The 14,720-nt window shown below is 42.1% G+C and overlaps 1 gene segment (V, D, J or C); it reads left to right on the forward strand.

The window, feature by feature from the left end:
- Positions 1 to 14,720, forward strand: part of LOC146813347 (T-cell receptor beta-1 chain C region-like) — a 30,354-nt gene that overhangs the window by 6,979 nt on the left and 8,655 nt on the right. Inside the window, 2 exon segments of the C gene segment in view lie at positions 7,623 to 7,687; positions 11,431 to 11,763. Coding sequence covers positions 7,623 to 7,687; positions 11,431 to 11,763 — 398 coding nt within the window.

Consider the following 14,720-nt stretch of genomic DNA (forward strand, 5'->3'; position numbering starts at 1 on the left):
GTATATGGGCTCAGTGCTGCAGGCAGTTTTTTTAGTTGTAACTTCTGCCCTTATTAATTTGAAATAAATGACACATTATATTCCAAGTGTGTAAGGATAGCAGGATGAGCTGAGATAACAATTACGTGCTGACATTATACTATCACATCTGATGTAATCTGCGAGTTTTGCGAGCATTGGAATGGAGTGATTTGGGTAGTAATTACTATCGCAGCTGATGTTAGCAGCGAGCGTGAAAATTCCTGATTTTGTAGACAAGCACGCCGTCGTGCTTAAAACTCAGCATTTGTATTTGAAAATATGCTCGTCTTATAGTGTATATGGGCTCAATGCTGCAGGCAGTTTCTTTAGTTGTAACTTGTGCTCTTATTAATTTGAAATAAATGACACATTATATTCCAAGCGTGTAAGGATAGCAGGATGAGCTGAGATCACAATTACGTGCTGACATTACACTATCACACCTGCTGTAATCTGCGAGTCTTGCGAGCATTGGAATGGAGTCATTTGGGTCCGTAGTTTTAGTGTGCGATGGTCCGTTTCTGCTATTTATTTTGTTTTAATTTATTTTTCCGGAAGAGTTGTACTGCTATTCAGGTCGTTGTATTTATTTTACTGGAAGGGTTTAGCTGTCTTTATTTTGCGGCATTGGAATGGAGTGATTTGGGTCGTAATTTTAGTGTACGATGGTCCGTTTCTGCTTTTGGGCTTATTTTTATTTATTTTCCCGGGAGTTTGGCTGTTTTTACTTTGCGGCATTAGAATGGAAAAGACCTTTCGCATCACTCTGTGTCTTCATTTGCATGTCTTTGAAGCTGGGAACGAAGAGATTATAATCTATACTGCCCATCTCAATGTACTTAATTATCTTGGCCTGGTTTCGGTTCTCAGCTGTCACAAACAAGCTGACACTTCACACCATACCAGACTTTCTGTCTTCCGATTTTTTTACCCTTTTCACACATTATTCCCAATTGAAGGGGACTGCGAAGTGGCTGTGTGCGCGTAGCGTGGATGCGGGTAGGAAACCCTTGAATAATAGTGTACATGGGCGCACTGCTTCAGGCTCTTTTATAGTTGTCCCTTGTGCCTTTATGAATATATAGCAAATGGCACACCATGTACTGACTTCGTAAGGATAGCAGGATGATTTGATGTGTGAATGAAGTCCCGTAAATATACGATCATACTTGATATCAGCAGCGAGCGTGAAGCGTGTTGATGTGTAAAATGGTATACATTTGCCCAAAACAAACGTTTCTTATTTACAACTGTGCTTGTGTTATAAGGAACATCACTTTAGCCTTTGGTGCTGTTTTGTTGTTGTAACCACATGGGCTCACTGTTTTCGGGTGTTTTATACTTGCAAGCTCTAACTTTATCAATCCCTCTCGAATCTCATCCCATGTTCTAAGTATGTAAAGACGGCAGGATGATTTCATGTTACAATTTCGTGCTGTAACTATACTATCGCAGCTGATGTTAGCAGTGAGCGTGAAAATTCATCATTTTGTAGACAAGCACGCCGTCGTGCATAAAACTAAACATTTGTATTTGAAACTATGCTTGTCTTATAGTGTATATGGGCTCAGTGCTGCAGGCATTTTTTTTTAGTTGTAACTTCTGCCCTTATTAATTCTCAATAAATTTCACATTATATTCCAAGTGTGTAAGGATAGCAGGATGAGCTGAGATAACAATTACGTGCTGACATTATACTATCACACCTGATGTAATCTGCGAGTTTTGCGAGCATTGGAATGGAGTGATTTGGGTCGTAATTACCATCGCAGCTGATGTTAGCAGCGAGCGTGAAAATTCGTGATTTTGTAGACAAGCACGCCGTCGTGCTTAAAACTCAGCATTTGTATTTGAAAATATGCTCGTCTTATAGTGTATATGTGCTCAGTGCTGCAGGCAGTTTTTTTAGTTGTAACTTCTGCCCTTATTAATTCTCAATAAATGTCACATTATATTCCAAGTGTGTAAGGATAGCAGGATGAGCTGAGATAACAATTACGTGCTGACATTATACTATCACACCTGATGTAATCTGGGAGTTTTGCGAGCATTGGAATGGAGTGATTTGGGTCGTAATTACTATCGCAGCTGATGTTAGCAGCGAGCGTGAAAATTCCTGATTTTGTAAGCAAGCACGCCGTCGTGCTTAAAACTCAGCATTTGTATTTGAAAATATGCTCGTCTTATAGTGTATATGGGCTCAGTGCTGCAGGCAGTTTTTTTAGTTGTAACTTGTGCTCTTATTAATTTGAAATAAATGTCACATTATATTCCAAGTGTGTAAGGATAGCAGGATGAGCTGAGATCACAATTACGTGCTGACATTACACTATCACACCTGCTGTAATCTGCGAGTCTTGCGAGCATTGGAATGGAGTGATTTGGGTCCGTAGTTTTAGTGTGCGATGGTCCGTTTCTGCTATTTATTTTGTTTTAATTTATTTTTCCGGAAGAGTTGTACTGCTATTCAGGTCGTTGTATTTATTTTACTGGAAGGGTTTAGCTGTCTTTATTTTGCGGCATTGGAATGGAGTGATTTGGGTCGTAATTTTAGTGTACGATGGTCCGTTTCTGCTTTTGGGCTTATTTTTATTTATTTTCCCGGGAGTTTGGCTGTCTTCACTTTGCGGCATTGGAATGGAAAAGACCTTTCACATCACTCTGTGTCTTCATTTGCATGTCTTTGAAGCTGGGAACGAAGAGATTACAATCTATACTGCCCATCTCAATGTACTTAATTATCTTGGCCTGGTTTCTTTCGTTTTTTAGCTGCCACAAACAAGCTGACACTTCACACCATACCAGACTTTCTGTCTTCCGATTTTTTTACCCTTTTCACACATTATTCCCAATTGAAGGGCACTGCGAAGTGGCTGTGTGCGCGTAGCGTGGATGCGGGTAGGAAACCCTTGAATAATAGTGTACATGGGCGCAATGCTTCAGGCTCTTTTATAATTGTCCCTTGTGCCTTTATGAATATATAACAAATGGCACACCATGTACTGACTTCGTAAGGATAGCAGGATGATTTGATGTGTGAATGAAGTCCCGTAAATATACGATCATACTTGATATCAGCAGCGAGCGTGAAGCGTGTTGATGTGTAAAATGGTATACATTTGCCCAAAACAAACGTTTCTTATTTACAACTGTGCTTGTGTTATAAGGAACATCACTTTAGCCTTTGGTGCTGTTTTGTTGTTGTAACCACATGGGCTCACTGTTTTCGGGTGTTTTATACTTGCAAGCTCTAACTTTATTAATCCCTCTCGAATCTCATCCCATGTTCTAAGTATGTAAAGACGGCAGGATGATTTCATGTTACAATTTCGTGCTGTAACTATACTATCGCAGCTGATGTTAGCAGTGAGCGTGAAAATTCATCATTTTGTAGACAAGCACGCCGTCGTGCATAAAACTAAACATTTGTATTTGAAACTATGCTTGTCTTATAGTGTATATGGGCTCAGTGCTGCAGGCATTTTTTTTAGTTGTAACTTCTGCCCTTATTAATTCTCAATAAATGTCACATTATATTCCAAGTGTGTAAGGATAGCAGGATGAGCTGAGATAACAATTACGTGCTGACATTATACTATCACACCTGATGTAATCTGCGAGTTTTGCGAGCATTGGAATGGAGTGATTTGGGTCGTAATTACTATCGCAGCTGATGTTAGCAGCGAGCGTGAAAATTCATGATTTTGTAGGCAAGCACGCCGTCGTGCTTAAAACTCAGCATTTGTATTTGAAAATATGCTCGTCTTATAGTGTATATGGGCTCAGTGCTGCAGGCAGTTTTTTTAGTTGTAACTTCTGCCCTTATTAATTCTCAATAAATGTCACATTATATTCCAAGTGTGTATGGATAGCAGGATGAGCTGAGATAACAATTACGTGCTGACATTATACTATCACACCTGATGTAATCTGCGAGTTTTGCGAGCATTGGAATATAGTTATTTGGGTCCGTAGTTTTAGTGTACGATGGTCCATTTCTGCTATTTATTTTGTTTTAATTTATTTTTCGGGAAGAGTTGTACTGCTATTTAGGTCGTTGTATTTATTTTACTAGAAGGGTTTAGCTGTCTTTATTTTGCGGCATTGGAATGGAGTGATTTGGCTCGTAATTACTATCGCAGCTGATGTTAGCAGCGAGCGTGAAAATTTCTGATTTTGTAGACAAGCACGCCGTCGTGCTTAAAACTCAGCATTTGTATTTGAAAATATGTTTGTCTTATAGTGTATATGGGCTCAGTGCTGCAGGCAGTTTTTTTAGTTGTAACTTGTGCCCTTATTAATTCTCAATAAATGTCACATTATATTCCAAGTGTGTAAGGATAGCAGGATGAGCTGAGATAACAATTACGTGCTGACATTATACTATCACACCTGATGTAATCTGCGAGTTTTGCGAGCATTGGAATGGAGTGATTTGGGTCGTAATTACTATTGCAGCTAATGTTAGCAGCGAGCGTGAAAATTCCTGATTTTGTAGACAAGCACGCCGTCGTGCTTAAAACTCAGCATTTGTATTTGAAAATATGCTCGTCTTATAGTGTATATGGGCTCAGTGCTGCAGGCAGTTTTTTTAGTTGTAACTTCTGCCCTTATTAATTCTGAATAAATGTCATAATATATTCCAAGTGTGTAAGGATAGCAGGATGAGCTAAGATAACAAATACGTGCTAACATTACATTATCACACCTGATGTAATCTTGGAGTCTTGCGAGCATTGGAATGGAGTGATTTGGGTCCGTAGTTTTAGTGTACGATAGCTCTAAAATTTACAAATGCGAGACCTGTTGCATTGTAAATGCTTGTTTAACTAATGTGTGCATCAAACTGTAACGTATTTAACACCCTGTTCCATTTCCTGTAACCACAGTGCCTGCCAGCTGTCCCGTACCTTTACTGGGTGCAGCGCCAGAACCGCACCAGGGAACCTTATGGGGGGTGTGGCCGGGGGAGGGGCCATTTTTGTATGAGGCTGTAATGCCGTGGGGACAGGGGGCACCGTGGTACAGCCCTATGGGTCCTCTTTACAAAAACACTCCCTTGAGAGCATTCAATTGTGAACAGAGGAACCCGGGCGGAATAATTCTTGAAAACTATACTTTTTTTTCTTTTTTCGAGTTAATAACCTATGAACGGAGCTGGGACTTCCATGAGATTCACGCGAATCGATTTTTCGTCTTATATTTTTATGGCTCTCTTTAAACTTCAATCAAGCTTCCCAGCTGCGAGTCTTGTGTGAGTAGCAGAGAAAAAATACTTTGCTCTTTTTATCTCTATAATTCTTACTGAGGTTCTATTGCAATTTGTTGAACTTTGTAACTTAGGCTAAATTTGAGTTGTTTATAAAATGCGTGCACTTCATATACCCATGAGTGTCTTTGACAGCTACGGTCCGGAAGAACCCTTTTTTGTATACGATTCAGCAGTATTGTTATTATACCTGAGAAATGTAGAAAGGAAAGTTTTATTTAAAAAAATCCCAAAATACAGATATATTTCTATAGCAATCTTTGTCAACTCATGACCTCTTCAGCCAAAGCAGACTTCTTTACAGAAGAGAAACGCTCAGAATTATATAATTTGAATTACTTGTATGTACACTTCAACCCTATGCTCTTGATTTGAACCTGTTGGCTCCTGTAATTACACAGTGCAGGTAGCCTCCTAGGTCCTCCCTGTCTAAATGTTCTGATATGTTGAACGGTTCTGGTGAAACATCTGTTGTAACTCGCATCGATAGTCTAGTCATACACATGCGGAGCACAGCCACACAACCGTATGCCTCTGAATTAATTTTTAACTTTGAGTCTAAAAAGAGAACCCAGATACACATGGTTTTAGCTTAGTCTAGAAATACTGTAAAAAAAGTGAAAAAATGAGAACCATATGACTCCTTTGATGCAAACCCATACAACATATTGCGACAGGCCATGTCACTCTGTGTGGAACACTCAGCTGTACTTCGGCCCAGGGACCAAGCTAAGCGTACTCGGTGAGACTTTTCTGTTATTGTTAAGTCTGGTGTAATCTTGTCTACAAAAGTACAGACTTGCTTTCAGGAGTAAACCAGCAGTAAAAAATGAGTTCTTTCCATTTCAAACCATCTATGTTGATTTGCACAGTTTTCCTTGGTTAGATCTCATGGAGGTCATGGTGGTAGTGTGAGGGTCTCACGTCTGTGTGTTGTTTGACGTAGATGCAATGGTTGAAAAAAATAATAGCTCTTAAATAGGACATGCTTTAATATGGTTCTTCAGCGCGTTCCGCTGCATGAAAAATGGGAGTCCAGAATCGAGAGCGGAGACCCGTGTCCCGATATTGCGCCATAGGTATGTCACTGTGTTCTTACTCAGAAGTTTACTTTGGTCCGGGTACCAAACTGTTCGTTCTAGGTAAGAACACTGACATTTTCGTGAAAGTTTAATGTTAAATTGACAATGTTTCTCCTTGAAGTATTGTTCATCATGTTATCATAACTTCAGGGCATGAGCTATCTTCAGACTGGATGAAGCAGGCAGGGGTCTTTGTTCGAGTAGACTTGGCGAGGGGTAGAAATGGGGGCATTGCATTAGGTTGGCCAGAAGTACAGAATGTGTCTTCTTCAGGAGCCCTGGCGATGCGTCCAGGGTGGTGGAGACATCACAAAAGACAGTTTATCTAGAAGGGTCGGAGAAGAGAAAACCTTTTGTGTAAATAGCAAGGAACCCAGGTAGTGAGAAGACCTAAAACTGCACATTCTTTGTAAGGCAACGACAGAGTTATGGAGAACACACCCAACAGGAGCTGGGAAGACCTCAGTCTGCAACAGAGAACAGTCAACAGTTGATGAGATGTCTTCTCATGTATCTGTTGTCTGTGATGCCCGCTACGTTGCTTACATTTATACCAGAATGCTTTGAAATGGCCCCGGTGGGATGTTCCCTGCATTGTATCTCGTGCAAAAACAGGGCTGAAATTCAACAGAAATATATGATTTATAAATCACGTTGTGTGGAATTTAAATTGATAGCAACCACTTGTAATATGTCAAACGGAACCCGGTCCATTGATTTTGACACATTATATGCAACGCATTGGGCGTGTGGGGTTTCTAATGGAAATGTGCAAGTTTGTTTTTGCCTAAGGACTTTTGGAGTTGGACATTAACATGGAAGGCATGAATTACTGGGAAATATTTGAGATTCATGATTATATACTGATGGCCAATGTCTGAATGAGTATAGACAATACTGTGTCATAGTGCAGCGCCAATGAATGAACACAGGGGAAGGCTGTCAACAGGTTAACATTAGTCATTGTGATCACCATAAAGTCTTACTAATTCCCTGAACATAAAAATGTTTGTGTATGTAAAATGATGCTGCTTCTATCAGTATACATACATGAAACATGCGGACAGCTGCCTTTTAATGAGCTGACTTACGTATTGAAAGACTTTCCCACATACAAATATATATATATGTTCACCTATGAAATCTGATTCATGGTGTGTGGTTATTGAACACACACTAGCTTCTCACACACATGTGATGTCCAGCCTGGACACTATAGCCCCTGCTGTCTCAGTGTAGTTTTGTAACAGCCTCTTGTGGCTGTGTTCCGCAAGCGTGCAGTACTTCGGAGCAGGAACCAAGCTCACTGTTCTCGGTAAGATAATCCCCTTGGACTCTTTCCCTGGCCATCTCACGTGTTCTCGATGCCCCGAGTTGTGCCTTTAGCTGGGGTTAGTCTACAATCTAATGTCTTCTAGATGGTTCTACATTCTAATGGTCTCAGGACCCATGTAATGTATGAGATGAGTTAGCATGTCTATAGTAAGAACCACTGTTAGGCTTTGAGGGTCCCAGAGGGATATCACACTGATTAAGCAGCAGTTCCACCCTAGAATGAGTTCTGCAAACCCCTAGATGGCTGTCCAGAATGATGCAATGAGGATTAAAAAGCTGAAAGTTAATGCATGTGGACGTTTGACCACCTAAAAAGTATCATTCCACAATGTGTTTTATAGGTGAACGTAGCTGTTATTAAATAAGTCCCTGGAACACCTCAGCGGCCCTTTTGCAGATCTGAAAATGTGATTCGTTTTCTGAATGTTTGTTAAGATGGGAAAAAGTGTTGAAACGCGTTTGTCTGTTTTGGTCCCAGAGGGGTAACTAGAGAGTGTACCTCTCGTCCTGGGCTGACACGTATAAGTCTGTTTATTCTCTGATAGCTAAATATTTGTTGAATCTTTGTCTGATATGTGAAGGAAGAATGGGGCATATTATCAAGAAACGGTGTTAAAATTACCGCCACTTTAGCGGCAGAAAACTGCAGCTAAAGCGGCGATTATGGGCTTGATAATTTGCCCATGAGAATTCCCATAGAAGCCCATGTTCTGGTGTCAACATGGGCTTCTATTGGAATTTTCTGTGGCTTATTATCAAGCCCATTATCGCCGCTTTAGCGGCAGTTTTCTGCCGCTAAATCGGCGATAATTTTAACGCCGTGCTTGATAATATGCCCCAACATTTGTTAGACACATTCAAATGTAGCTAGCATAGGTTGAAAAGCACGCACACCCCCAGAATGAAGCCGGTAAAGATGCTTTCCGTCAGACTGAAGTATATTTGGCATTTTATGTCTCAATAAAACACAGGAGCTGCCTTCAGGACGGTCGCAGGGCCATATTTACAAGGGCTTTATCTCCGCTTTTTTGGCTTTTAAAGCCAAAAAAGCGGGGATAAAACTATCGCCCTATTAACATGAGGGTGCTAACATGCATTAGCGCATGTTAGCACTCTTTTACCCAACGCCTCCCTTTGCATCTCTAATGAGATGCAAAGTGGGCGTCACTGGGCAGGACAGCCTTGTAAATATCGCTGATGTTCGCATCGCGATATTTACAAGGCTGCCCATGCATTTTAGCACACGTTAGTTTTTGGAGAAAACCGCTGTTTTCTCCAAAAACTAACATCTGCTAAAAAGCAGACTTACCTATCCCTAACATTGGGGTGGATTATGCTGATATGACCATGTGGGTCGTATCAGCAAGGTTATCGCCGTTTAGCCTGGAACATCGGTGGAAAAACAGCGATGTTCCCTGCAAAACAGCGATTCCCCGCTATCTCTATAATTGTTATCGCCCAGGAGTAACGTGTTATTAATAACGTGTTACCAGGGCGAAAAATTCCAGAGATAGACGGCGATAAATAACAAAGCGCTAAGCAGGCTTTGCGTTTATTTATCACCGTCATTGTAGATATGCCCTGCAGTCCGTCCTGATATTTTGCAGTCACAAATTTGCAATGTGTCTTCTTGCATATTTTTGTATTGTTTTCAAAAACCTGTATTTTGTTGGGTGAAAAAGGTGTTTTATAGCACTCTGACTGTATGCAGAACAAGGGCAAATGTACAAATGAATCGATTAACTATCTGACTATATAATCGATACATAGAACTCATTTGCGTCTGAGATGGGTCAAGCACACGTCATGACCAAACTTCTGAGGAATATTTTAAATTAGCGACGCAAGACACTTGAAAAAGGGAGCGATCATTATTTTCTGGAAACACTTCCAGGGTCTTGAAATTGGGAAAAAGTATTGGTTGCAGGTACAATCGTTCATTAATTGTTAAAATGTGCATTTCTGCAGAGACTGTCACAGGGGGGAACACAGCTGTGCCAAAGAAAATCCTTGAAAATTGAAAAGGATCATAAATTCATTCAATTAAGGACCCAGAAACACTCTTTGTTTTTTGTTTGTTAAGTTTTTCACCCCTATGAGAGAAAGATATATGGAACCGTTGTTGAGGGAGATTTATATACGTTGTCGCAGACCAGCAGCTTGGCCCTCCTTGGGACTTCCACCCCTGGTGGACTGCCAGGCAGGTGAGCACGTTCTAGCTGTGGCTACAAAACACACAGAAGGTCCATCCAAGCGACCTGGTCCAGGTAGCCGCGGGTAAAGGCGAGTGGTAAAGTGGCCTTAGGAAGGTCACTTCCAGAATACATCTTTCTTTGGTCACGTCTGTACGCATCAATAGTCTGTACGCATATTGTCTTAATGGTTACACTTATAAAGGGTATGTAATTGGTCACCTTGTCTTATGATTGCAAGGTGCCTTGGTGCGCTGCCTGACGCCAAAATCCCATAAATGAGCCCCGGAGTCTTTAGATATGCCTCATGTAAAAGTTGGGCTGGAGTTTGTAAATAGTCAGTATGGCCCTAGTTCATTGCATTTCTTCTGTACTGGATCCATACACTGAACAGCAGAACTTGCTAGAAAACCCAAACACGAGGCATGAACCCAAGCTCAATAAAACGATGCTGATAGGTGGCAAATCCATGAGTTTCTGCGCGTGTGTGTCTGTGCTAGGGACACTTCTAGTTGTAACACAATAAGGCCAGATCCAAAATCTGTAGAAGCAGGGTGCGCCTCACGGGGAGGGGGTGAGAGTTTATATTCAATACAAGACAAAGGAGGACTTCTAACTATTGGTTCTTGTTACCATTTCTCACACAGCAGTGGACTGTAGATTGAACATGGCAAACCCCCAGTTACATACATGATCTTGTCTGAATCTTAATGGCAGTTATTTCTTGAGCGAGCTTCTCAATGTGTCCTTTCTATGGTCATGGCAGCGTTGCACCTATATATAATAGCCCTGGTATTAGGTGACACCTAGCAGCCCCCTTTATCAATAGGAAATGGTGCCTTTTGGCACAGCCGCGGGGGGCGCAGATTCACTTCCTGCAGTCCAGTGTTTTGGATACGGCCGCAAAGTTCGAATTCTGTCTGCGGAGTTCGACAAAGGTTGTGTTTCTGCAGGTTCACAAAGGGATAACATTTCTGAAGTTCACCATCTCTACCTTGAGCAGAGTTTTTACCATTGAGGGGCATATTATCAAGAAACGGCGTTAAAATTATCAACATGGGCTTCTATTGGAATTCTCAAGGGCATATTATCAAGCCCATTATCGTTGCTTTAGTGGCAGTTTTCTGCCGCTAAAGCTGCGATAATTTTAACGCCGTGCTTGATAATAAGCCCCTGAGTTAGAAAACTCTTCAGGCACAAACTGGTGTTATAGGGGCGTCCCGGCATTTCTGCAGGTTTTCACTCGTTGAAAACAAATTCATAACGATGAGAAGTTTGTGGTACTATCTTCCAGTTCCGTTAAGGCTGCCAACATCACTGTGTGAGTAGGTGAAGACACACACCTTTTCAATTTTCACAGCTCTAATGTTTGACAGAAGTTTCTTATGATGACCTATTTTCTAAATATCAGAGATCCCAAAAGGCTGATTATTACAGGTAAAACACAAACCTACACTAAAGATTATTGTCTGAGCTCAGCTCTGCAGGGAAACATCAACTCAGGAGTAATTCGTTTTGGTATCCTTTTCAGAGGATGGACTCGAGGTCACTGCGCCAAAGGTGGCTCTTTTCGACCCATCACCGCGCGAGGTGAAAGAGAGAGGGAGCGCCACGCTGGTGTGTCTGGCTACCAACTTCTACCCTGACCATGTGGACTTGAGCTGGTCAGTGAACGGGGTGGAGAGGACGGAAGGGGTGAAGACCGACGACCAGCCCACCCGGGGCAGCGACAAGATGTACTCTCTGAGCAGCCGGCTCAGGATCTCGAAGAAGGAGTGGATGAACCCACAAACTACCTTCAGGTGTCACGTGCACTTTGACCCCGTGAAACCAAACATCACCATGGAGACCAAAGGCAGAGAGGGTAAGCCGCGAGGGGGCAGGAATGAAACTTTAAAGATGAATATATCCAAGAGTTTTGAGACTGACACCAAGATTCATTGTTTTTGTCAAGTATAACACATTGCTTACAGTAACTACAATGTTGAACTTCACTTAAACGAAGAATTGTCAAGATCCGTTGATGACGGCTCCGATGTGTAGGCCGCATGGATGCAGGGTTGGACTGGCCTGTAGGCCGCATGGAAGCAGGGACGGACAGGTCGGTAGGCCGCATGGAAGCAGGGACGGACAGGCCAGTAGGGCAATCAGGCAGTGCCCAATGGGCTGGTCCCACCGGTCAGTGTGTGGGTCTGTTTTTAGCAGCTTGAGGGCCTGGTTCATATAAATAAACAACCACGAGGGAGTGAAACGATATGAAGGGGTAACCCTCAGCCTCCCTGGATAGAACCAACGTTACACAAGAGAGGGTTCGCCAGTCTAGAAATGAACTCTTAAGGACCAAGAGGTCAGTTATCAGGTGTCAGGGTATCTCACGTAAGGCTCGCTGTTTTCCACTTTTACTGATTTTTACAGATAAATACAGCATGAAAAACATATATTTTCATATCTGTATTTATTTTTCAGTGTGGATAAAAATGGATGTTGGCTTTTTTTTTTTGAGTTTCTGAGTCATGACTGCCAGGCCAATAGCTGTGTGGATTGACATGTAAAGGGGTAAAAAAGAATGGAATTTCAGCAAGGAGGCTTAAACAGCAGTAGATATGCACAACCTAAATACTAAAGTGTTCATGTTTTCATATGAGTGCATTGATTTTTCAGAGGTTGGTGTTCCTCTCTATGGTACCTATCTGGCGTTCAAGCATGAATGCGCATTAATCGGTTACATGAATGTGGAAACATACTAGTCTCAACTTTATTTATTCAGAAAACACCACATAAACATGGATAAATACAGAGAACGTTAGCAAAAAAATAAACATGGATCAATACAGACAGAAATGTCAAAAAAATAAATACCATAAAACCGGGAGCGCTAATCTTAAAATGGTAAAGCATCTGCACCCAGGTAAACTGGTGCATCCCTGGTGGTACCTACGGGTGAGGGTCCTACTAATACATCCATGAGATGCCAGGGACGCACCAATGTACCTGGGTGCAGATCACCCACCATCTTAACATATAGTGAGACTAGATAACTGAACTCTTAGACCTTAAGAGTTCAGTTCTAGACAGGCGAACCCTCTCTTGTGGGTTTATTGCCAGGTGGACCAGTCTTTGTTGTTGGTTTCTCTGACATTACCACAGTCATTGCCAGCAGCAAACACACATGCATGCAATCTCCCATCCCTTGCAACATATCCATACAAGTTTACAACTGACTTGACTTGCAAATGTCGGCCACCTCTTTAGCTATCTGGTTTGCTAATGTGGGCCACTTTAATATTGGTGCCAGGGCTTATTTTAGTCCCAGTTAGACCCTGATATTCTGACTGCATAATCTATTAAGAATTTGTTGTGTGCATTTTAAAACTGGAAGTGTGTTTGCCCTGCTGCGCTGGTGCATCACATCAAAGCTCATAGGCAGATGGCTGCAGGATTAACACGGGATTTCAAAGCCTGACCTGTCTGAGCAGTTAATGAATTATCACAGTTGTTCGTGTAAAACGGTGTAGATAAGATTTACTTGGGGTTGGCAGTGGTGGCAGAGGATGTGGTGGTTAATGCTGCCAGCTATTCAAAAATGTAGAGACAGGAAATTGAACAGTTCAAAAAGACTTGCTGGAGGCTGCATTCAAGGCGTTCCCACTATTCTTGAAAATGTTAGCAATGTTGTGTGCATGAACAGCAGAGATTTGTTTTTCACTTTTGACTTTAAAATGGCTGAACCAAAGTGCCCCAAATCAACACACAACAATGGTCTTTCTTGTTTGTGGTTAAAGTGGGTGTTTTTGTCACCGAACTGTTCGCCCCATATCACAATGCTCGAGGCCTTTATTGTGCCTTTGAGCAGCAGTGAATAATGAGGCACCTTTTGTTCTTCCACTTCAGTCACTATTGTGAGTACACACCTGAGCACTTTAGAAAATATATTTGTCTCCAATTGTCTTTAGCAGAGGGTCGCTATCAAGGACGCAGCCCCTCGCGTTCCTCAAGATGGAGTCGGTTTAGGGTTATGATTAAGTTACCTTTAAGCACTTGATTCACCTGTGGATTTTACACTTAGCACAGATTGACAGATTTTTCACGGAGCACAGACACCAGGGGGGGTATTTTACTGACACCCTGGTGAATCACACCTTGAAATCATATCTATGAGGCCACGCAAAGCCACTTTGCGTGTCTTTGCACAGCCTCATAGATGTGGAGTAAGTCACGGCAGCGCAAAGGGCTGCGCTGTCTCGCTCTGCATCAAGGAGGAATTCAATGGACATTGCAGTCGGTGTTCCCACGAAACACCCATGGATTTTGATATTTTCCCAGATTCACAAGACCTTGTAAACCTGAGGATGGAACAAAACCTTACGCCTACCGAGGTGAGGGGTACCGAGGAGACTTTATTTCTCCTTGTTTATTGCTTCTTCCATGTGGGCTGCATTCTGCAACACATATAGAAAGAGGAAAACACCCCTCAGGATTCTTTTTGTACAGGAAGGTGCCCCTTCCTGCACATAATATAATCCTGCTGTCAACACAGGCACACTTGCACTCAAGGTGACAGGGTTGGTGCTAGGCTGCCAAACCAGCACCAGCGCTGAGGGAAAGGACACGCATGCACCATATTGGATGAATACAGTGCATTCCGGCCCTTTTACCTTGACATAGAGCCGCACAGCAAAATGAGTTGCTGCGCTACCCTACAATAAATCGCCATAAATGAGGCTCCAAATGTGCTGCACTGTGTTGTGCAAGTGGAAAACACCAGCGCCAAGCCTTCCATACTACGAGCGGTCTTCTACAGCTATCATTCCCTGCACTGGC

This window comes from Triturus cristatus, chromosome 7 (assembly GCF_964204655.1).
Source record: "Triturus cristatus chromosome 7, aTriCri1.1, whole genome shotgun sequence".
Taxonomy (NCBI): Eukaryota; Metazoa; Chordata; class Amphibia; order Caudata; family Salamandridae; genus Triturus; species Triturus cristatus.